This window comes from Eptesicus fuscus, chromosome 16 (assembly GCF_027574615.1).
Source record: "Eptesicus fuscus isolate TK198812 chromosome 16, DD_ASM_mEF_20220401, whole genome shotgun sequence".
NCBI lineage: Eukaryota > Metazoa > Chordata > Mammalia > Chiroptera > Vespertilionidae > Eptesicus > Eptesicus fuscus.
Window position 1 is genome coordinate 60,393,598 of NC_072488.1, and position 25,314 is coordinate 60,418,911.

At 38.2% G+C, this 25,314-nt stretch overlaps 1 protein-coding gene across 3 annotated transcripts in view; it reads right to left on the reverse strand.

Moving 5' to 3' along the window:
- Positions 1-25,314, reverse strand: part of MGAT4A (alpha-1,3-mannosyl-glycoprotein 4-beta-N-acetylglucosaminyltransferase A) — a 78,952-nt gene that overhangs the window by 23,652 nt on the left and 29,986 nt on the right. The window contains exons 3-6 of one of the 3 annotated variants that reach the window (XM_054727835.1): positions 23,808-23,948; positions 21,906-22,046; positions 13,775-13,908; positions 830-876 (exon numbers count right to left, since the gene is read on the reverse strand). In XM_054727835.1, the coding sequence (XP_054583810.1) occupies positions 830-876; positions 13,775-13,908; positions 21,906-22,046; positions 23,808-23,948 (463 nt within the window). Of the gene's footprint in view, positions 1-829; positions 877-13,774; positions 13,909-21,905; positions 22,047-23,780; positions 23,949-25,314 lie in introns of all 3 variants that reach the window. The other 2 variants (XM_054727834.1, XM_054727836.1) reach the window with 2 other exon arrangements.

Below are 25,314 nucleotides of genomic sequence, written 5' to 3' on the forward strand. Positions count from 1 at the left end.
ATTAAGGAATCGATACTATATGATAGTACTTATATGAAGGCTGCCAAGTTGTACTTATAAGAAGGCTGCCAAGAAATTGAGCACTTGAGAAAAAAATCTAACAAATACAGAGTTTAACCCAGAATTATACATACTTTTAAGTCTCTGGCTTTAGAACTGATAGACAAATATAAAGCCACATTATTTTAAATCTAGAGTTGGCAAATAATTGTTGCTTCTCTTTTGTCTTTTTAAGTAGAAGATAAGTGTTTAGGGGCAAAAAAAGACAGAATTCAATGAAGAAACCATATCAAGACTGATTTTTTAATGTTACTATTAAGACTACCACCAAAGCAGTACTTTAAAAATTAATGATACCTGAAATTTACTAAACTTTCCATCTGTTGTTACCTGCGATGTGCCTTGCTCACAGTAAATTGTTACTCAACCTTTGCAAAATAGATTAGATTTAGACATAGTTTAGCACTGAGGTTTGAAACTGCTAAATGACTATCTGCCATAACAGCAGAAAATTTTTGCTTGGTAAACACAGGGTGAAAATTTAAATAACCGCATATGACTCTATGTTCATTGTACTCCAGATTAAAGACTGTTATTTGATAATGTTACATACTTGTAACATTCAAGTCTTTTCTAAATATACCAATTTATCCCATCAGATAACTGGATGTGCACCTTCTATATGACAATGCCAAAGACCAATTATACGTGGTCCAATGAACACTGAACTCCAGAGACATGAAATATAAAAGAAGGCATTATCTTTTAGCAGAAAGCAAAGAGATAATAGTAATGATTATTTTCACTTCCATAATTAAGAAGAACTTACTCTTTCTCCAGGATGGCTATAACACCGTGTACATAATCAATATCTGTCTGGGAAAGAAAAGAAAATTGTACCTACGTTCACTGTTTTTATTTTTTTTATTTAACTTTTAATACTGAACTCAAAATCAAGTAAGTGAATAAAACATTCATTGAAAACATTACATTAGATTTTCAGATAAGTTATGGGACTTGCATTTATGTATTCTACTTTAGTGCACCACTATATATCACTGAGTATTTACTAATACAATAAGCAGATAACTAAAGTTTCATTATTTTCAATTGTCAATGTTCAATTCAATAGAAAAATTTAAGAACAAAAACTATTGCTACTTCTTCTGAAACATCCAAACGGTAAGTAATGAATGAACAGTGTCTGTGAGCAGGCTCCAGGGAACGATGTGTCCACTGGGAATCATAAAACCTGGTTTCAAGACTCGCTCTGTGCTCAGTGGCCTGTGTAACTTACAGTAAGCCCCTTCTCTGAGCTCAGTTTCCTGCCCTATTTTAAAAAGAAAAAGTGAGAGGAAAAATTACCTCAGAGACTATGACAGTAAGTGATAAAAACGTAACAAAAAGCTGTATTATTATTATCAAGTTGATAATAAAAACCAAAGTCAAGAGCATTTTAACCAGAGTTAGAAGTAAATATTTATCAAGCCTGTGTACTTTCAAATTATATATGCAAGCACAGATCCAATACCCCTATCAATTTTAAATTCAGTGATAGCTTATATTAAAATGCTCAATTGTTAAATAAATGACATCAAATCTGATCTATGTTATAAAGACTACCAAAACACTTAAAAATTGAGGGGAAAAAACATAAAGCTTAACCCTGGAAATTACAAAACTTTTAGATTATAAAATATTGTTTTATAAGAGTTTATTTTATTTGTTTAATTGATCTTTATTGTTGAGAGTATAACAGGTGTCCTCCTTTGTCCCCCACTGACCTCCTCCACCCAGCTTGGCACCCTCTCCAGGCCTTCCCAGCACTATGGTCTGTGTCTATGGGCTATGCATATCCTATATAATAAAAGCCTAATACGCACATTGTCCCCTCAGGCAGTCATTGACCTGGAGTTCGACCGCTTACTATGACGTGCACTGACCACCAGGGGGTGGCACGGAACATGGCGGGCGCCGGCGACACAGTGCTGGCAGTGGAGGCGCTGCCGGCCCCGAGCAGTTGAGCGGGTGGTGCCAGGTCAAGGTGGGTGTGAGCGGGGGCCCAATCGCACTGCCAATCACCCAGCAGACAGCAACCAGCTTGGCGGTGGGGGGCGGGGCAAGCAGGCAGTGCCAGGCCAAGGCGGGGTGCCAGGTAGGGCTGCAGGGCTGTGAGGCTGGGGGTGCAAGCTAGGGCCCAATCTCCGCAGACCACCCGAATTTTGTGCACCGGGCCTCTAGTATTCATATAATTTTCTTGGTTAATCTCTTCGCACCCACCCCCCTTTCCTCTGACATATGTCAGTCGGTTGCATATTTCAATGTCTCTGGATCTATTTTGGTCGTCAGTTTGTTTTGTTCATTAGAATGTTTTAATTTTAATTTCTGTTAATTGGAAGTAATTTCTATTTTTATTGTTAAATTTAAAGACTTAGGAATAAGATACAACTAGAACACAGCCCACAATCCTCTGTACTTCCCCTTCATAAACACAAACAGTAGTGAGCTCATTTTCAATAAATTATCACCCAGTGAATATCTTACTAACTGATCAGGTTCTAATTTTGGAGCACATGATCAAGCCTGGTTTATATAAACTTTAATAAGTTTAGCAACAACCTGAACCTCAAATTGATTACCATTTACTGAGTGCCAGTAACTTGCCTATCCAAGGAAACAGAATATGAATAGGGCCAGCTCCCTATCTCCAGGAGACTCTTCAAAAGGGGGCCAAGAGGAATAAACTTATGTGAATATAGATTTAATATGTCATGTGTAATGAAATTTATGAAGTGCAAGTGCTCCATATCTAATACCACACGTAATATCCTTATATTGAAAAAATATATTTTTTGATGATTTGACAGGAAAAAAAATAGGTAGTTTTTTTTTTTTAATATATTTTATTGAGTTTTTACAGAGAGGAAGAGAGAGGGATAGAGAGCCAGAAACATCGATGAGAGAGAAACACCGATCAGCCGCCTCCTGCACACTCCCCACTGGGGATATGCCCGCAACCAAGGTACATGCCCTTGACCGGAATCGAACCTGGGACCTTTCAGTCCGCAGGCGGACGCTCTATCCACTGAGCCAAACCGGTTTCGGCTATTTTTTTACAATCTAAGGGAAAAGCGTTCAGTCCCCCAGACTAAATAGTCAGGTATTGCACATTTTAAACATTCTTGTGGCACACCGGCTGAAAATCGCTGTACCATATATTAGTTTTCTCAACTGTCCTTCTCTCTGATGTAGGTTTCATTGGGCAGGGGCTTTGTTTTATTCAGTGATAGGACTGGCTTATCACTGTGTCAGTAAATATTTGTTGAATTACAAGCAAATTTTATATCTCTCCAATTTCTTCCCCATTAGATTTGTATGATATTTAAACTAATGCATAAGTGAACATCTCAAAATCTATCTGCTGAAAGATTACAAGCCAAAACATCACTGATGCACCAACACAGTAATCTGTAGTTTAAAATCAAGAATAGAAACAACTAACAACTAAAAAAGACTGGTAATTGTGAGAGCTGAAGATAACATAACTATGGAGAGAGCTACTACTAATTGCTGAGGCTACTGTACTCCTCGGGTGCGTTGGGGTGTAAAAGTTCCAAAGCACTCAGGTAACTAACCCTGCCTGAAAACACTAAACTGTCTCACGAGAAAAGACTAAGCCACTTAATCAGAGTTTACCCAGGAACACAACATTGACATTATATGCAATTACCAATGAAAATCAGATACAAATCTAGAATACAGAACCTATGGAATACAGCTAACACAGTGTTCAGAAGAAAATTCATAGTAATTCTTATATTAACAAAATGAAATAATGGAGGTGAAACCAAGATGGCGGCATAGGTAAACACCTGAAATTGCTGCCTCGCAAAACCACTTCAAAACTACAACTAAAAGACAAAACAGACATCATCCAGAACCACAGGAAGGCTGGCTGAGTGGAAATTCTACAAATAGAAGGAAAGAGAAAAGCACACTGAGACTCAGAGGAGCTGCGGAAGTAAAGTGCGGAGGTACGCAGGCGCACACATGGAAAGGGCTGGCAACTGAGTACGCTGTTGTCTTTCTCAATCGGGAGGGAGACACAAGCTCCTGACTGCTCTGAACTCCAGTTCCGGGCAAGACTCTGGGGACCCAGACTCATACGGGGAGAAACTGGACTGTCTGGCATCAGGCAGAACTCAAGGTGCTTGCAACAATTACCGAGGGACACTGAGACCCAGGGCCTCTTAGGGCAGGGCTGAGGATCAGCCATTGCTGTTTGCTCTGCCCTGTGGATTCCCTGAGACCCCGCCCCACCCAAGCTGTGTGCAGAGGCTTTTGCATATGAATGGCCTGGCTGTTCACAATCTAAAATTACCTAACAAACTGCAGCTGGGTCAGAGAGACCCAGAACTTCCAAAAGGCCCAAGGCCCCACAGCAGCTTGCACTGCTTCACAGCTGGGCCTCATCTGGGCACCTCCAAACCCCAAACAAAGAAGAGGAATCTGCAGATCTCTCAGTAGCTCCTGCTGGGTGGCCTCAGGCAGAAGCTAAAATAGCACCTCCTTAGAGATCCACGAGCCAGTGTACCCAATGGTCAGAGTGGGACCATCCAGATTACAACTCCTCAGATCCATAAGGGACACACTCAGGAGGCAAGACTCAGTGAGCACCAAAGCCCCACTGAAGCAAGTCTTGCCCCATAAGGTGTCTCCAGCACAGAAGTTCTCCCATCGTAGACCCAGCTGATCCTCACAGTCAATTGGCCTGGAGGTCAATTCCTCCCAGGGATACCAACAACAATCAAGGCTTAAATGCAACAAGACTGTGCACACAGCCGAAACCGGTTTGGCTCAGTGGCTAGAGCGTCGGTCTGCGGACTGAAGGGTCCCGGGTTCAATTCCAGTCAAGGGCATGTACATTGGTTGCGGGCGCATCCCTGGTAGGGGGTGTGCAGGAGGCAGCTGGTAGATGTTTCTCTCTCATTGATGTTTCTAGCTCTCTATCCCTCTCCCTTCCTCTCTGTAAAAAATCAATAAAATATATATATTTTTTAAAAAGTGTGCACACAGCCCACAAAGGGGTGCACCAAGAGTGTCCACCTCAGGTAACTGGGGAGGCTGAGCCACTGGGCCCTATAGGACACCTAGCACACAAAGCCACTCTCTATCAACACAGGGAAGCAGCCAAAATGCGGAGACAAAGAAACAGATCACAAATGACAGAAATGGAGGAAAGCAAACAACTGGATATAGAGTTCAAAACCACTGTTGTAAGGTTTTTCAAGAATTTTCTAGAAAAGGCCAATAAATTTAGTGAGACCCTAGAGGATATGAAAAAGGACCAATTAGAAATTAAGCGTACACTGACTGAAATAAAAAATAATATGCAGAGATCCAACAGCAGATTAGAGGATCGCAAGAATCAAGTCAAAGATTTGAAATACAAAGAAGCAAAAAAAACACCCAACCAGAAAAGCAAAAAGCAAAAAGAATCCAAAAATATGAAGATAGTGTAAGGAGCCTCTGGGACAACTTCAAGTGTACCAACATCAGAATTATAGGGGTGCCAGAAGAAGATAAAGAGCAAGATATTGAAAACCTATTTGAAGAAATAATGACAGAAAACTTCCCCCACCTGGTCAAGGAAATAGACTTACAAGTCCAGGAAGCGCAGAGAACCCCAAACAAAAGGAATCCAAAGAGGACCACACCAAGACACATCATAATTAAAATGCCAAAGGCAAAAGACAAAGAGAGAATCTTAAAAGCAGCAAGAGAAAAACAGTTAGTTACCTACAAGGTGGTACCCATATGATTGTCAGCTGATTTCTCAACAGAAACTATGCAGGGCAGATGGGAGTGGCAAGAAATATTCAAAGTGATGAATAGCAAGAACCTACAACCAAGATTACTCTAACCAGCAAAGCTATCATTCAGAATTGAAGGTCATATAAAGAGTTTCACAGATAAGAAAAAGCTAAAGGAGTTCATCACCACCAAACCAGTATTATATGAAATGCTGAAGGGTATTCTTTAAGAAGAGGAAGAAGAAAAAGGTAAAGATAAAAATTATGAACAATAAATACATATCTATTAACAAATGAATCTAAAAATCAAATGAATAAAAAATCTGATGAACAGAATAAACTGGTGAATATAATAGAATCAGGGGCATAGAAAGGGAGTGGACTAACAATTCTCAGGGGGAAAGAGGTGTCGGGGGTGTGGGAAGAGACTGGACAAAAATCGTACACCTATGGATGAGGACAGTGGGGGGGGGTAAGGGCAGAGGGTGGGGTGGGAACCGGGTGGAGGGGAGCTATGGGGGGAAAAAGAGGAACAATGTAATAATCTGAACAATAAAGATTTATTATAATTGAAAAAAAAAGAAATAATGGAAATAAATCAATTTAGTATCTGCGACAAGTATAACATGTAAAGTATAACATGTAACTAACAAAAGCAGAAAAATTAATGTTAAAAGCCAGCATTAAAAATTTTTTTAAGCCAGTATTAACCAGAAAACAAAAAAAATAAGCCCAAAAGATGTTTTTTGAAATAATAAATAAAAACAGATCCACTAGCTAAAAATGGGGAGAATACAAATATACACACATATATAAAGAAATCAGGGGGAAATAACCACAAAAACAACAAAAGTCAACTTTGCTCCACTCTGTATAAAGCAAATTTTAAAACTTAGGTAAAATGGATAAATTTCTAGGAAAATATTTTACAAGAAGTCTATATAGGTCTTTATGTTCTAATATAAAAAGTTAATATTATACCACCTACATAGAAATAGTGCGAAAAAGAATATATCCACATATATACACATTAAATATCTCTGAATGGAGATATCTCTGAATGAACAACTATTAACAGTTGTTGCCTGTAGAGAGGTAATAGTGACTAAGGAATAGCACTAAAGGGGAGACTTTTCAAAGTATACAACACCATATTTATAATTTTTTAAGCATGAGATCATATTACCTATTCAAAGAATAAATAGGAAACAATATTTCCTAGCAAATAAAATATATAATAGGAAATTTAAAAAACCCTACAGCAATTTGATCAATTCTCTGGTTATTCAACTTCTATATTCATTTATAAATTTACCTGCTTTGCATATTTCTGCCCATAAGCCAACTAACTAGCACTGTTAGCCCAATTTAAATAAAAGAATTTTAAAGAAGGGATAGTAATGGTCTCAGGCACTCTGACTACAAAACGCAAACTAAAATGTGTACAATAGTAAAAAGCACAAAACTAAATAAAAAGCAAAACTTTTTTCATGCTATATCCTAAACACACTGTGAGTTGGAAACCCTGTAAACTCAAGTTTTTCAGAGACTACCTTTAGGTGCTTTTCTAACATGATGAATTTTTTATTTCATTAAAGAATCTGAACTTGAATTCTTTGATTTAGGACCTTAAAATTTAAACATGCCTTTGGAATGTTTTTAGGCAAATTACAGAAACAATGTGAATAATCATCTATAATAATAAAAGCGTAATATGCTAATTAAACCGGATGTTCTTCTGGACAACCTTCCGGATGAAGCCGCGGCAGCAGCGGGAGCTGAGGCAGAGGCAGCTGCCATGGTGGGCGGGGGGCCAAGCCCCTTGCATGAATTTCGTGCAATGGACCTCTAGTAATGATATAAAAGATATGCTACATAAAGATATGCTATCTCAAGTTCTCTTTTCAGTCCTAGCCAGTTGCTCAGTGGTTAGAGCACTGGCTCTCAGACTGAAGGAGTGCAGGTTAGATTCTGGTTAAGGGCACGTACCTCGGTTGCAAGCTGGATCCCCGCCCCCATTTGGACGCATGCAGTAGGCAACCAATCAATGTGTCTCTCCCACATCAACGTTTCTCTCTCTGTCTCTCCCCTACCCTTCCACTCTCTAAAAATCAATGGAAATATATATATATATATATATATATATATATATATATATATATATATATATATATATACTAGAGGCCCGGTGCACGAAATTCGTGCATGGAGGGGGATTGTCCCTCAGCCCAGCCTGTACCCTCGCCAATATGGGACCCCTCAAGGGATGTCCGACTGCCCGTTGCGGGACATCCCTAAACGGGCAGTCGGACATCCCCCTCACAATCCAGGACTGCTGGCTCCCAACTGCTTGCCTGCCTGCCTTCCTGATTGCCCCTAACCGCTTCTGCCTGCCAGCCTGATCACCCCCTAACCACTCCCCTGCCAGCCTGTTTGCCCCCAACTTCCCTCCTTGCCGGCCTGGTCACCCCTAACTGCACTCTCCTGCAGGGTTGATCACCTCCAACTGCCCTCCCTTGCAGGCCTGGTCCTTCTCAACTGCCCTCCCTTGCAGGCCGGGTGCCTCCCAACTGCCCTCTCCTGCTGGCCATCTTGTGGTGGCTATCTTGTGTCCACATGGGGGCAGGATCTTTGACCACATGGGGTCAGCTATATTGTGTGTTGCAGTGATGATCAATCTGCTATTACTCTTTTATTAGATAGGATAGAGGCCTGGTACAGGGATGGGGGCCAGCTGGTTTGCCCTGAAGGGCATCCCGGATCAGGTGGGGGTTCCCTTGGGGTGTGGGGTGGCCTGAGCGAGGGGCCTGTGGTGGTTTGCAGGCCGGCCACGCCCCCTGGCAGCCCAAGCGGAGGCCCTGGTATCTGGAATTTATTTTCCTTCTACAATTGAAACTTTGTAGCCTGGAGCGGAGCCAAGCCTGGGGCTCCCTCCGAGGCCAGCAGCCATTTGTGTTGGGGTTATAATTGAAACTTTGTTGCCTTAAGCGGGTGGGCCCGGCCAGGGTGTGCAGAAAGCTTTGCTTCCCCTGTTGCCAGCGGCAACCCTGGCCTGATCTCTCAAGCTCCATTCTGCCGCCATTTGTTTGAATTTGTTTACCTTCTATAATTGAAACTTTGTAGCTTGAGTGGAGGCTTAGGCCTGGCAAGGGCAGGCGGAAAGCTTGGCTTCCTCTGTTACCTAGGAAACCTTGCTCTCTGTGGCTGTAGCCATCTTGGTTTGGGTTAATTTGCATCCTCGCTCTGATTGGATGGTGGGCGTGGCTTGTGGGTGTGTCGGAGGTATGGTCAATTTGCATATTTGTCTATTATTAGGTAGGATTACACACACACACACACACACACACACACATATATCCTACCTAATAAAAGAGTAATATGCAAATGGAAATATACACACACACAAACATATACCCTACCTAATAAAAGAGTAATATGCAAATTGACCGCACCTTCGCTACGTCCAAGCCACGCCCACCATCCAATCAGGGTGAGTATGCAAATCAACCCAACCAAGATGGCAGTTAATTTGCATATCAAGACAGCGTAGAAATAAGCCAAGCGTCGCAGAAGGGAGCGAAGCTGTGGAGAAGCAAGCAGCCGGGGTGGGGAGAAGGGAGGCAAGCAGGCGGGGCCGGCAGAGAAGGGAGGCAAGCAGGCGGGGCCGGGGGAGAAGGAAGGCAAGCAGGCGGGGCGGGGGAGAGCGCAGCAGGAAGCCCTATTGCAGGAATCTTCCTGCAACGGGCTACTAGTATATATATAATCTCCTTGGGTGAGGATTAACAAAACAAAAAAAATAAAGCTTTCTCCAAATTCTCAGCAATTTTTATGATCATCAACATAATGTGGCTGTTATAAATTCAGCAATATTCTATCTGAAACGCACCTTAAAAATTGATTTCATCTCTTCTACTTGGAATAGCATTTAGCCACCTAGCACTGCACATCCATGTTGATTGCATGTTCTGTTTATAGCAATTGAGGTATTTTTGAATAAGTTGTAAGCTATACCAGTGAGGACCTTCATAGCAATAGAAACTGACTGGCAGAATAGTCAGACATTGAAAGATGATGGGTAGGACTCATAGGACCTCCAGTTAGGCCGAGGAACCAGGCTTGGAAGGCGACAGAAATAAAGCTGGATGCAGCCAGAAATCACAGGATGCTCCCAATGCTACAACTTGCAAAGTCCTCATCAGCTTTCAGTGCCTCTGAATCCTGCCCCTGTGACTATGGGAAAGACACCCCCACTGCCACCATCTATCACCAGAATGGACCGTCCACAATAGAGATTTCTTCTTTAGAAAAATATTTCTTCTAAATGTTATTTCTTATTGTTATTGGCATTTAGAAATACAAGTTGATCCTATATCCAGCCACCCTGATAAATTCCCATTAATTCTAATCTATATATATAAAAGCCTAAGAGACCATCGCAACCAGATGGACGACTGAACAGGCTGGGGGGGGCAGTTGGAGGTGCCCAGGCCGGCATGGGGTGGGGGGCAGTAAGGGGCAACCAAGTTGGCAGGGGGGACAGTTGGGGGTGACCAGGCCATCAGGGGGTGCAGTTAGGGGCGATCAGGCAGGCAGGCAGGTGAGCAGTTAGGAGCCAGTGGTCCCGGATTGTGAGAGGGATGTCCGACTGCCGGTTTAGGTCTGATTCCCAGGATCGGACCTAAACCGGGAGTCAGACATCCTCCGAGGCGCCCTGGATTGGAGAGGGTGCAGGCTGGGCTGAGGGGTGAGGGGACCCCTCCCCCCATGCACGAATTTCGTGTACCAGACCTCCAGAAATTTAATAATTTGTGTACTTATCCCTTTGGGTTTTCTGTGTGAACTGAAAATAATAAATCTCCACTCCAAGTCTAGAGTAGGAATACCCAAGTGGCTGAGACCAGGTCACATGCCTGAATTAGTAAAGGAAACATCTGACATTTTTAGATTCAATAGTGGGTGGGAGGTACTTCCTTCCTCTTACCAAGATTCATAAAATAGGGAATTCTCCAAATATAAGAATGGGACAGGAAAAATAATTTTTGCTAAAACTCAGAGTACAATGTAGGAAAATGTTTTGTCAGAAATAATCATGAATGACAGAAATAATATAAACAATGATATAGTACTATAAGAAATATTATACAGACTATCACTTGCTACTAGTGTTAATGAGCCCCAAGCTACCAGACACTTAGGTTAAAACTACAAATTAAGGTAGAATTAAATGTAATAATTCAGAATTTTAAATTGCCTAAAAACAATTCAATCAACTGTAAATTAATTCTTCTTTCAGTACAGATTTTCTTCCAAATATTAAAATTCTATACAGATACATATACAAACACTGCAATTCAGGGGGAGGAGTCTTCAGAGACGTACACACCTGAATTTACAACACCTCTCCACCTGTGATCTCCTTGTGCTTCCCTGTACCAACACTGAGCTCAAAAGGCTCAATAACATTATTCTCATTTTAGAGATGAAGAAACTGAGACTGAAGAAAGAAAAAGGACCTGCTCAAGTGGCAGTAAGTGGCAGAATCCAGGCCCTGAACTCAGGTCATCTGACTCCAAACCTATTGTTATTACATCTTAGTATCAGATAAATGGCTATGGCAAGAGGGTCTTGAATTTTTATGTATGCGAATCTATCTATATACTTAACACTATTCTTCAAGTGTATAAGGATAGTTTTCTTTTAGAGTAATAAGACTTTTTTCCGAGTAAAAATCAAAACATGTTCATTGTAAAAAAAATTCTAATTTTGTAAAACTGTATGCAACAGAAAGTGGCATCTTCCCATAATCCCAACTCTCAAGATACCTGGCTACTAATAGTTGACAGGATATTACACAAGACCATTTTCTCTATTTATTTTACTAATGCATGCAGGAGCTGTTTCCATATGTGTATGTGCTTGAATAGATTTTCACACTTACAAATGTTACTATTGAATCAATTTTTAAAATCAGAAAGTTGGGTCAGAGAGTATACTTTAAATTTTAATAGCTATTGCCAAAATGCTTTCTAAGGAGGTTGTATCAATTTCTATTGGTATACAATATGCAATTGACAAGTTTAATTACTTAAAATGTCAAATTTCTATAACAAAGAAATACAAAGTTCCTGCAAAAGACAAACTGAACTAAATATTTCAAATAATTTATTCCTCTCGTATATGAAATTTTCTTACAAATAAAAAAGAGCAAAGTTTATAAAAATAATTTTAAATACAAATGGTGCAAGAAAAACCTATAAATCAGCATTTAACCCCATCAGTAAAGAAATTCAAATTAAGCAAAAGCCATGTATTATTTTTACCCATCAAGTTGACAAAAAAATTTAAAGACTGATATTATCTAGTAGAGCATGGGGATGGGGAAACAAGCTTTCTCGCAGAATATGTGGACTCTGACCAAACAATTCCACATTTAGGAAATGATCACACCTCAGTAACTATACAAAGGACACAAAAATTTATGCCATGCTGAAAATAACACAAAAACTTGGAAACAGTCTAAGTGTCTAGCAATCAGAAATTAAATAAAATACGTTAAAACCATATAATGGAATATTTTATAGTCAGAAAAAATGATGCTATGATATCTATTCTTAACATGAAAAAATGTCTATGAGCCCAGCTGGCATGGCTCATTGGTTGAGTGTCAACCTATGAACAGGAGGTCATGGTTCAATTCCCGGTCAGGGCACTTGCTCGGGTTGTGGGCTCAATCCCCAGTGTGGGGCGTGCAGGAGGAAGCCAATCAATGATTCTCTCTCATCATTGATGTTTCTATCACTCTCTCCCTCTAACTTCTTCTCTGAAATCAATAATATATTTTTTAAATGCCCATGATACTAAAATACATATAGAACAAATCCATTTATATATGTATACAAGCCACAGGAAATTTTTCTTTCTTTTCTTTTTTTAAATAGTAGCTCATTTTTATATTTTATTTTTTAAATATATATATTTTTTATTGATTTCAGAGAAGAAGGGAGAGAGAGAGAATCACTGATTGGCTGCCTCCTGAACACCTTCCACTGGGGATCAAGTCTGCAACCCAGGCATGTGTCCTTGGCCAGAATCAAACCCAGGACCCTTTAGTCCGCAAACCGACACTCTATCCACTGAGCCAAACTGGCTAAGGCAGGAAATATTTCTTAAGATATATTTCAGAATATTTAATTATTATATCTGTATGGAGGAATAGCAGCAAATTTTTCATTACACATTTCTGTAATTGTTTTAAATTCTATTATTCTAGAGAACAATTCTTAATATAAGAATTGTTCTATTCTTGTATTAAGAAACACATTAAGAACATTTTCATTTAGAAAGATAGGGAAACACTTGAAAAGTTGGGAATCAATGGGCCAGAACCAACGATGTCCTAAATCCTTTCACATTCTGAAATTCTATATAATAATTAAGAAAATAATTACTTCAGGGTGATTTTTCTCATCATTTATGAAAAACTTGCTCAAGATTTATTCTTTCCCTAGAACTTTTGAGGAAACTAAAATACAATAAATATAATATTCCTCATTCTTGTGATATTTTGACCTTTTCAATTATGGATGATGGTTGCATCTTGAAAGTACAGTAAGGGGTCGAGAGAATAACAAGATGATAAAACCCATGTCTAGGCTAAACATTTCTCAGCTTTCTATACTCCCAAAGAACACCAGTGCAAAGCTCCAAATTTAGGTTCTGTAACTAGAAACAGGGACTCACTGCTCTGAAAGACTTATGTATAATATTATCCTGAATTGTAGCTGCAGTAAAAAAGTTAAGGCAAACATTAAGTTAGACTTAAATTTAACCATTGGATAGAATATATTACCTAAACTTTACTCACATTTTTTAAATGCTCATAAAAGCATATTTAAATATTCAATTATAGTTTTAACTCTTATAGATTATAGGTGTAAAAATCACAACAATTAAATAATTACCTCTCCTATGAAGACTACTATTACACAGTCCAATTTCTCTTCAGGATACAGATTATCAATAAGGGAATGAAGAGTTTCTACGAGGTAAGATTTAACTTCTCTCTTCACAGTAGGAATTCCCATTACAATTGAAACTGAAACAAAATTATATAAGATTTTACAAAGACAATATATAAAAATACCACTACTTCAAAAATATTATACCCTTCAAATTGATGAAAATAATTGAGGTATCAAAATATACTACATTTCAGAAAGAAAAATAACCAAAGGATAGAAAGGCATTACCCATAATACTGTAATTCTTTTTCACAGAACTTAAGGAAAGAAATAATCCATAAGAAAAGAAATAATGTCAAAGAACCGATAAAAATGAACGATATTAAAAAGTGACACCTTAGAAACACTAAACACATCTTTAAAATTAATGTCCCAGCCCAGCTGTCGTGGCTCAGTGGTTGAGCATCAACTCATGAACCAGGAGGTCACAGTTTGATTCCCGGTGAGGGCACAAGCCTGGGTTGTGGGCTCAATGCCCAGTGGAAGGTGTGTGGGAGGCAGCCAATCAATGATTCTCTCTCATCATTGATGTTTCTATCTCTCTCTCTCTCCCCTCTCCCTTCCTCTCTAAAAAAGAATGTATTTTTAAAAATTAATGTCCCAAATCTCATATATATGATGCAGGGGGAAGGCCACATGACATCTTTTCTGTGGTTTCCTTGCCCAAAATGAATAACCTCAATCTAATCATGAAGAAACAAAAGACAAACACAAATTAGGGGACTACATCACAAAATAACTCATTGGTCAGTACTCTCTAAAGTATCATGATCAGGAAAAATAAGCAAGAATGAGGAACTGTCCGTGACTGAAAAAGACTAAGAAGATATGATAATTGAGCGAAATATGGGATCCTGAGCTGGATCCAGAAACAAACAAAAAAAATACGAATTAAAAAAATGGCAAAATGTGAACAAGATTGAAGGTTAAATAACAATATAACATCAATGTTTATTTTCTGGTTTTGATCATGGTACTATGGTTATGTAAGATGTAAATGGTTAGAGGAACTGGTAAGTTATATGGAAGCTGTACTATTCATGTAACCATTTTTAAGTCTAAAATTTCATTTCTACTATTATGCCTGTTTTGAAATGCAAACTTGTCCCTATGTGTGATTAGTATATTAAGGAGCCATTTCAGCATAACACTGATTTCACATTTGTTTATTTGCAATTTCTCCTCTGGAACAAACACTCACAGGAAATTGCACCTATTGGAACAGAGCTCAGGAAACTAAAAGGAGCATTGCAGAGATGCACAAAATGCACACACTGCCAGCTGGCTGCCAGCTGCCCCAGCTCACTGCCCACTACGACCACGCCTATCCACACCTGGTGTGACCACTTCCTGCCAGACTTCAGAGAACTCCCTTTGCACCACTTCTCAGAGTTTCCCAGCTGCAGGCCTTCTGAAGCCCATTTTAACACACAAACCTGAGATCTATTACAAGGCAGAGTACCATGTTTATTGTAGCAATTTTCTATTTATTAATCACGTAACAAGTGTAGAATTATGCTACCATTTTTAAGTTCTTATATTTTTTAATGTGTAACTGGAAAAATTGTTGAGTGTTGTAAACCTAATCCCATTTTTCTCAGTTTATTGCACAATTCTGCATAGTGCAGTAATTTTTTAGGAATGCATATATTGTGTTACAGTAGGACTGTATTTCCCAGAAAGTTTTAAAAAATATCACCTCTTAAGAAGTCTTAGTATACTGCATATTATACATCAATAGAAAAATACTCTCTATATTTTTAAAATAATTAAGTATTAACAATTAATTGGAGATACTATAAAATACTTAAAATTCATAGAATTCTAAAGCTAGAGGGAAAGTTAAAGATCATGGATCTACAAGTCTATCACCATGATTCCACAGATAAGAATTGTAAGATCCAAATAATTCAAGGAACTTGCCCAAGTTTCACATTCCTCTCTTCCATTTTGGGACAACGAGTTTACAAGGGCTCAAAAAGAGATTTGCTACATTTTTCTGAACATATTTACTAAACACCTATTAAATGTAAGGCATTATTCTAGTGACTGTAATATAACAGTGAACAACACGGATAAGGCCCCTACCCTCATGGAACTTATATTCTAGAAGAAAAGATAAAATAATACAATCTTAGAGGGTAATATGTACTATACAAATTAAAATGTGGCAATATTAGAAAGAGTGGGTGGGGGGGTAAGGGGAGGTACCTTTATAGATAGTGAGGGTCATGGAAGGCCTCTCTGGTATCAAGTGAGCTGGTAATTAGTGATGAGAAAGAGCAGAGGAAAAACATTCCAGAAGAAACAGCAAGGCCCTGAAGAGACAATGATCTTAACATAACTGAGAAGGAGCCAAGAACAGAGTATATCTAAAGCAGAATGAGCCTGGATTCAGAGCACTAGTTAGGGGTCATTGCACATGAAACCTTAAGTTTGGTTTTTAATTCAGAGAAAGCCATTATAAAGCTATAAATAGGGGAGCGACATTATCCAATTTGTTAATTTTAAAAGTTTACCAAATTTTGTGGAGAACAGAAACAAAAGTGTTAAGAGTAAAAGCATTTTGGGAGAAATCAGGAAGCTATTGCAGTGATTAAAGGAAAAGATGGTGGTTTGAATTAGGGCATTTAAAGATGGAGATGAGTGGCTGGATATATATTATTCTCACTAGAGGATACGCTTATTGATTTTTAGAGAGAGACAGAGAGGAAAGGAAGGAGGGAGGAAGGGAGGGAGGGAGGGAGAGGGAGGGAGGGGGAGAGAGAGAGAGAGAGAGAGAGAAGAAACATCGATGTGATAGAGAAACAGATCAACTGCCTCCAGCACATGTCTGGACGGGGGACCGAACCCACAACCTAGGTATGTGCCCTGACTGGGAATTGAACTCACAACCTTTTGGTGTACGGGACAACGCTCCAACCAACTGAGCTACCAGGCCAGGGCTAGGACATATTCTGAAGACCCTTTCCCCTGGGGCTTAGAGGCAAAGGAAGAGGATGATTGAAGGATGACTTAAGTGGATGGGGGATCTTTTATTGAGACGAACACACTGTTTTGAGCATGTTACTCTGAAATGCCTCAAGACAGGATGAGTTACCCTGGAAGCAAATTTCCATATACTTCAACCTACCTCAAAATTTAAATTAAAAACATTTTAATTATTTAGAACACAGATTAAAAATATAGCATCTATGATACAAAGCATTCCTAAGAAATGTTAACGCATATGGAGTTCAAAGATTCTGTGTATGGAAAAAGAAAAATATATGCTGACCCAAAGTATGCAAACACAAACGGTATTAAAGTTATAATGCAACCTCTATTCCCTACCACTGTCTTGAGTTGTTTTGTTTCTGTTTTAAGTTTAGATGGCATGTTTAGAGAAGCTCCTAATATACTGTTTTGGAACTGAAACTTAAATTCTTTAGTTTAAAACAAGGCCCTCAAAGACTCCAAAAACACTAAAAATGAAAGTACTAATTTCAGCTAAGCTTTCAGAATTAGAGTATCCACGCTTGTGGTATTTCACAAAATTACCACAAAAAAGACAGTTTTTCCAGACTTCTGGTCACAGGTAGGACTGCACTTCCTGGTCCCCTTAGGGTTGGGGAGAACAGTGGGAGGGGTGTGATTAGTAACAATGAGTCATCCCCACAGGTAAGTCCTGGGCTGAGCCCCTGGAACTGCAGTGTGACGGCCTTCAGAGTTGTCTTTTCTCCTCAGCAGAGCAACCAGTAACGTTCAAGATGCCGACTGCTCTGTCTGCCTGGATCTCTGAGTGACCAATGATGCACAAAGCCCCGCCAAACCTGACGGACAAGTCCTTTGAGCAGTAAATAAACAAATAACTCTGTATTACTTAACCCATTGAGATTTGGGGTTGTTAATTACTACTGCATAACCCAGCCTGCCCTGGTCCTGTTTGATAAAATGTTCTTCTATGGCTTGCAATCTAAAAATGTATGTATTCTAAGGGATAAGAGTTCAGAACAAATATGGCAGCAATGTGAACAATATAGACATATCATCCTTTTGTACCAAACAGGAATGGAGACAAAGGGTTGTTCTAAGTTCTTTGTCCCAGTAATTAATGATCCAATATTTCCTATTCAGGTATTAACTGCACCTATAATACATCGATTATGTACTAGACTATTTAAAATATAGTTATAAGATAGGTAAAGCTGTTGCCTCATGGTGTTTATAATTTGACAGAGATAGCAACTGATATTATTTCTGTTTTCTTCAACTTTTCTGGGAAGTTTACAAATTCTAGTATTTATTTCATGATTAAAAAAATTAGGAACAATCTTAATTTGGCATTCTGAATCTTCAATTACTAGTCTACCTTCAGTTATAACTAAATTGCTTTTCTTTTTCAATATTCATTGCTAATCAAATATTTTTAGCCTATCATGTTTCCTCTGGTTTGATTTTAGTCATTTATTCCCCATTTCCTTCCTTATTGTCCATGACAACAGTTTTATCTCTATTGTCCAGGTGCACTTTCTCTGTCTTTGTTGGCTTCATCTTTCTTTTTCCTGAAAACTAACTGTTCTAGGTCCTCAGTTCTAGGTCCTGGGTGATCTCATCCACCCTTGTATCTTCAAAAACCAGTTATTTGCAAATGATGACTCATAAAATTAAACCCGAATTTATGGTCTTGTCTTCGAAACTAATATTACAAAACATTTTGTTGTCCTTTATCACATGAATAGTACCAGCCATCCAGTTATATAATCCAGAAATCTAGGTCCTATCCCTGACTGCTCCCTCCTACCTTAGCCCACCAGAGATGATCAAGGGTCTTCAGATAGGAAGATTATCCTGTATGACCCACGTGAGCCTAATGTACTCACAGGGGTCCTTATGAGAGGAAGGCAGGAGAGTCAGAATGAGAGGTAATGTGACAATGGAAGCAAGGGAGTCAGAGTCAGAGAGTGTGTTGAAGATGCTATGCTTTGAAGATGAAGGAGGGGCATGAACTAATGGATGCAGGTGATCTCTAGAAGCTGACAAAGGCAAGGAAATGGGCTCCTCCCTAAAGCTTCCCAAAGGGACACGTCATTGTCAACCCACTTATTTTCTGGACTTCTGACACCCAAAACTATAAGATCATAGACTTGTATTGTATTAAGTCATTGGGTTTGTGGTAACTTGTTATAGTAGAAATACAAAGCAAATACACCCATCTTTAGCAGGGAACTACATATTTTACTGGTATCAGTTCAAATGTATTTTTAAAAACTTCCTTATAGTCCTTAATTAAATCAAATGTCCTTTAAGTACATTCTCAAAGCATCCTTTATGTCACTAATTAAAGCTATAACTATGCAACTGTTTATATAATTGATTATTTAACTAATGCATTCTCCTTTGAAGTTCCACGAGATTAGGAACCTCGTCTAATTTTATATACCAAAGTACCTGGCTAAATGCCTGGCACACAGCAGGTGCTCATGGATTTTTATTTCAGCAATTACGTGAAGAACGGCCTGCTGTCCTCTACCAACCAATGTGCCATTTGGGCAGGTACTATGGAGGGTCTTTCTCAGCCACCCTGCTCAGCACTGAATAGGCCCTTCCTCTGAAGACCTGTGTGTGACTCAGAGAAATGTTCTTCATTATGTATCTGATCATTTCCTCTCTTCACTCTGCATTCTCTCCTTCTGAAATCCCTATTAGATACATGTTCAAACTTTTGTCTGCTCCAATTCTTTGCTGCAGTCTGGAAGAACTACACAGCTCAATTTTTCTGATCACTAATTTGACCTTCAGCTGTGTCTACTCTGATTATCAATCCATTTATGTGAAAATTTAAAATATAACCATTCAAGTAAAAACACAAAGATTTCTAGCTGATCCTTTTATAATAATCAGTTATGAGTTGACCTCTCTCTTCCCTCTAAAAATATATTATTTTTGGTCCTAGCCAAGTAGCTCAGTTGTTTAGAGTGTCATCCTAATATGCCAAGGTTGTGGGTTCGATTCCCAGTTAGGGCACATACAATGAATGCATAAGTAAGTGAAAGAACAAATTAATATCTCTATCTCTCTATCTCTCCCTCTTCCCCTCTCTCTAAAATTAATCAATAAATAAAAATTAAGAATATATATTATTTTTAAACTATATTATAATTACAAATTCATTTCCTTGAGTATTAGGTCATTCATGATGTCAATTTTCTGAACTACTTGGAAACCCTAGTTTATAAGATGGCCCTTTACCCACCTGTACTTGCTTGTTCTGTGTACTGCAGCCGGCCTCTGCAAATGTTGTGGGAGGATTGAATGTGGTGGGGTGGGCTGACAGTTTTTCCTTCTGGATGTGAGAATTCTAGAGGAGGAGGAGCTGCCTAGAGCACTATTCTCCCTCTTCAGTCCTTGAAAGGTTTAGTTTAGCTGGTCTGAGTATTGTTCCTTAATCAGTCTGACCACTGAAGATCGGAATTTTTAGCAAGAAGCACTTTTTCTTTAACCTAAAAAACGTTAAGTTCTTAGTATAAAGTCCCTAACTAGGTTTCTGGGTTCCACAAAATCCCAGAAGTTATATACAAATTTACTTTTTCTGTGTGCATTTTTAAAGTAGACGTCTTGACAGCTTTCCTAGGCTATCCAAAGGGTTCTGTGACTCTAAGTGTTAAGAACTATTGCCTAAGGGCTAAGGAGGGAAGTTTGTTTTTTAAAGTTAATGTGAGGATTTTCTTGTTTTTCTTTGAGTTGTCTTATTTTTCTATTTCCCAAATATAGTGTCAGCTTGATAAGAATATTAACTGGCCCTCCCCGGTTTGGCTCAGTGGATAGAGCATCGGCCTGTGGACCAAAGGGTCCCAGGTTCGATCCCGGTCAAGTGGATGCAGGCTCCTTGGGCCCTGGCCCTGGCCCTGGCCCTGGTGGGAGGCAACCAATCAATGTGTTTCTCTCACATCAATATTTCTCTCTGTCTTTCCCTCTCTCTTCCACTCTCCCTAAAAAATCAAAGGAAAAATATCCTCGGGTGAGGATTAACAACAACAACAACAACAAAAAGAATGTTAACTACAGGAAAGCTGGTTGGCCAAGACTTCATTTTATTTAAGATGGATAAAGTTATAAGCAAATGGATGGAATAAGTATCTTCAAAAGGAACAGAATGTCACATTCATAAAATAAAAACAGACTACTATAAAAGAATATATTTGTGATTCTACAGTTTTAAATAACTTTAAAAACACTTGTACTTTCCTTCAGTATTTTTATTAATGATTAATGAAGTCTAAACCAACAAATTCACTAAATGGTTTAAGGCATCTACCTAAACAGTGATTATTAAAGGGAGAGATACAATTATCAACTTCAGAAATAATGATCAATGTTCTAAAAAAATACTTCTGAGTATGCTACACATTTCCTTAGTCTTTGTTTATCTACTACCTTCTAAAAAATATTTCTTAAATTGTAAATATTTCTTAAATCATAGTCTGAACACATTCTTTCAAGAGTTATCACCTCCTCTGGAAGACAGCAGCCTGCCACTGCAAATGCTGTGGGAGGGTCAGATATGGATTAATTTTAATATTCAAAATAAAAAATGACAAAGATTTTACCATAGCTGGTTTGGTTCAATGGTTAAAGTCTTGGGTTTGATTCTGGTCAAGGGCACGTACCTAGTTGCAGGCTCCATCCCCAGTCCTGGTCGGGGTGCATGCAAGAGGCAACCAAACCATGTGTCTGTCTCACATCAATGTTTCTCTCTCTACTCCTTCCATTCTCTCTAAAAATCAATGGGAAAAAATATCCTCAGGTGAGGATTAACAACAACAAAAAGACAAAGGTTTAAACATTTTTCTGCCCAGAGATGGAGCTTGAACTAGATTTCTCATTATCCTTTTCAGCTCTACTAATCTGGTCTATGGAGAAAAATGTCCAACTCCTCTCAGCATAAACTTTAGAATGAGTCCTAAGTTACTATGCACAGAAAAATAATTTTTATTCTTTGACCTGCCAAACTTCTAACAGACAATGTAATACTCCAATACACACATTGAGACTAGCAGTACAACCACAATAAGAAACCAAATAAACATACCTCCTGTTCTTCCATTACCAATCTGCACAGCAGGTTGAAGGCTTCCTTCATTTTGCAATAAATGAGGCAAATGATAATAAATACTTGGCACGTGGAGAGATTTTTTGCCTGTTAACTCCTTTAATAGCTTTAGGGTATTATCTGAAACACAGAAGTGTAATTATTGCACAAGACACCTTACCTACAGCTGTTGCAGTTTTTACAAATACAGCAGTAAAATTTATGAAAACTAGAACTAAAGAATTTTCTTTCCTAATTTCATACTTTGGTGAATGGGATCTCCATTTGAAGTGAAAAAGATGCTTTTGCAATAAAATTAAATAATGATATTAAATTTTGGTGATAATGTGATAAATGTTTCAGCTATTCAGAAAAACATAAAAAACCCTGAAACACCTCTGTCCTGTTATTCAATAACTTCCCTTTTAGGAATTTAACTTTTATGCATTCAATGAATATTTAGTGATTATCTATTTTGTTACAGCCACTGTGCTGTGTTGTTAAAAATGAATGGTCATCAAAACATAAATCTTGTTTTTAAGAAAGGCATAATCTAATGAAAATAACTTAAGAGCTACCAGAAGTGTGATTGATTAGTATGCAAAGATGTTTATCACAGAGCTATAAACTGGGGCAGAAAAATCACTCAGAAAAGTCTATTTGCCTAATTATTAGAAAGTGTTTAATATATTACAGTAAATGGTTAGCTGACAAGTTATACAGCCATTAGAAATGGTATTTTTGGAGACTATTCAATGACATAGTAAGTTCTAATACATAATTTCAAGAGTAAAAATCAGGCTATAACAATAACAGTTTTGAAGAAAAATATTCATAAAAAAAGACTAGACAGAAACAAAAAAAAAGTTAACTGAAATCATTTGGCAGAAAACTTATGATTTATTTTTATTATCTATACCATTCCATACTTTTATTTTAATATTATTATTTTTTTAATCCTCACACGGATATGCTTAGAGAGAAGAAGGAAAGGAGGGAGAGAGAGACTGATGTGAGAGAGAAACATCAATTGGTTGCCTTCTGTATGTGCCCAACAACTTTGCAACCCAGGTATGTGCCTTGACCAGGTATCGAACCAGCAACCACTCAGTACGCTCAACCAACTGAGCCACTCTAGCTAGGTTACCATTCCATAATTTAAATGTTACTGTGCCATAATACAATTTCATAATCAGAAGGGAAAACGATTAAGCAGGAAATTTTTAAAGTAAGGTAAGGTAGTGAATCTTAAGACAAGAGAAATTAATGGTAAAGGATTAGAACGGATTATGCTAAAAGTACATTAATCTTGAAATAGTATGTAAATTTTAAAGCAACTGATCATACACATATATCAATTTGATTATTAGAATAAGAATGGTACAGAAACAGAGAGATGATTGGCACTAATCATATCCTAACCAGAAGTTCTCAGATAAAAAAGTCAAATATCTCTAAAAGTCCCCATTATAAAACTTAATATTTTTTTTCTTATAAGTCAGATCTAAGAGCATGAATTGCTTCAAAGAGCTCAAAGATTCTCCAGAGTCCATGTGAGGTCCACACAAGTCACAACATAAACATGTATAAATGCAAAGTTACATTTTTATCTCATTTTGAATATGATTTTAAAAACATAAAACACTATTATCATGAAACCTGCACAATTAAATTTTAACCCACTAATTACTCTCTTAAATTAATAAAAACTGCTTTATAATTTACCGTAATAGAAAATTTTCTGTGATGATTAATCTCTCTAAAAAGGGTAACAAATGTTGGCTGATAAGCTAACTCTATAATTTTCAAATAAAATATTTCACATAACCCTCTGAAAACATAATCTTCTTATAAAACTAAAAATATACTTTTTACCTGAAAATGTATTCAATGTGTCCTTACTTCCATTTGTCTCTGCTCCTACACGCCTGAACTGCTGTACAATGGCACTTAATTCAGAAGAGCGCTGTGAGATTCTATGTTCAGCTATCCGAAGACGTTCTTTCAAAGCAAGAAATTCTCGTTGATAAGCAATCAGTTTTTCTAGAAGCAAACCCAAAAGTTATTAGTGTATTTCTAAAAAAATATATAACAAACAACATAAAACAGAACTGAAAATAAAAAGGATCCCTGATGTGTTACATAAGAAAGCACCATTAAGTGTGCTCTTAGTATCTGTCGGAATGTGAGTACTTTAGAAATTAAAAGATAGGGAGAAAAAGGCAAAAGTTTTTAAAATTAACACTTCAAGAATAATACTAACATCCTTTCTCAAAAGGTACAAACAACTGTAAAGATGTAAAGAGACAGGGATGAGGCATTGAAACTGATGATAATGTATCTAACTAGAAGCCCAGTGCACGGATTTGTGCACTGGTTGGGTCCCTCGGCCTGGCCTGAAGCGATCGGGCCTAAACCAGCTCTCTGACATCCCCCGAGGGGTGCCTGATTGCAAGAAGGTGGTTCTCAGGTGACACACCCTGGAATTGGGCTCCCTCCTCTCTGGTTCCAGGTGCTTAACCCAAGAACCGCAACTGCCAAGTCACTGCAGCTCAGCAGTTCCTGTGCTGAGCATCACCCTCTAGTGGTCAGTGCACATCATAGCTACCAGTCGGACGGCTGAATGGTTGGCCAGTCACTTAGGCTTATATATATGTAGATGACATAATGAATATAACCACTTATATAGCATAATTATCAATTTCCATAGGCTAAATGTTTCCTCCGTACTTCCTATTCTGCAAAGATATCCCTAGGCCAGACTTCGGTCACATTCCTGATCCCTAAAAACTTAATCAGGTAAATGTAAGATGATCCTAGTTGAAACCCATTCATTTTGTTTTATTTTTATTTTTTATCTCTAGCTGGCTGGCTTCACTCTTGTCTAGTTCAATACACTATCATAATAGTCTTTTTTAAATAAATCTTTACTGTTGAAATACACTAACCCTCAATACACTCTCATAATAGGTATAGTCTTTTTAAAAAATATTTATTGTTGAAAGTATTACTTATGTCCCGTTTTCTCCCATTGCCCCTTATAGCCTGCCCTTACACCCCACTCCAGGCCTCCACCACCCTACTGTCTGTGTCCATATATGCATACAAGTTCTTTCATTGATCACTTCCCACCCACCCACTCCCACCTTCCCTCTGAGATTCAACAGTCTTATTCCATGCTTCTGTGTCTCTAGATCTATTTTGTTCAACAGTTTATTTTGTTCCCTAGATTGCACAAATAAGTGAGATGATGAGATACTTGTCTTTCGCTGACTGGCTTATTTCACTTAGGATAATACTCTCCAGTTCCCTCCATGCTGTCTCAAAGGGTAAGAGATCCTTCTTTTCTATTGCTACATATACCATGGTATAAATGTCCCACAGCTTTTCTATCCACTCATTTACTGAT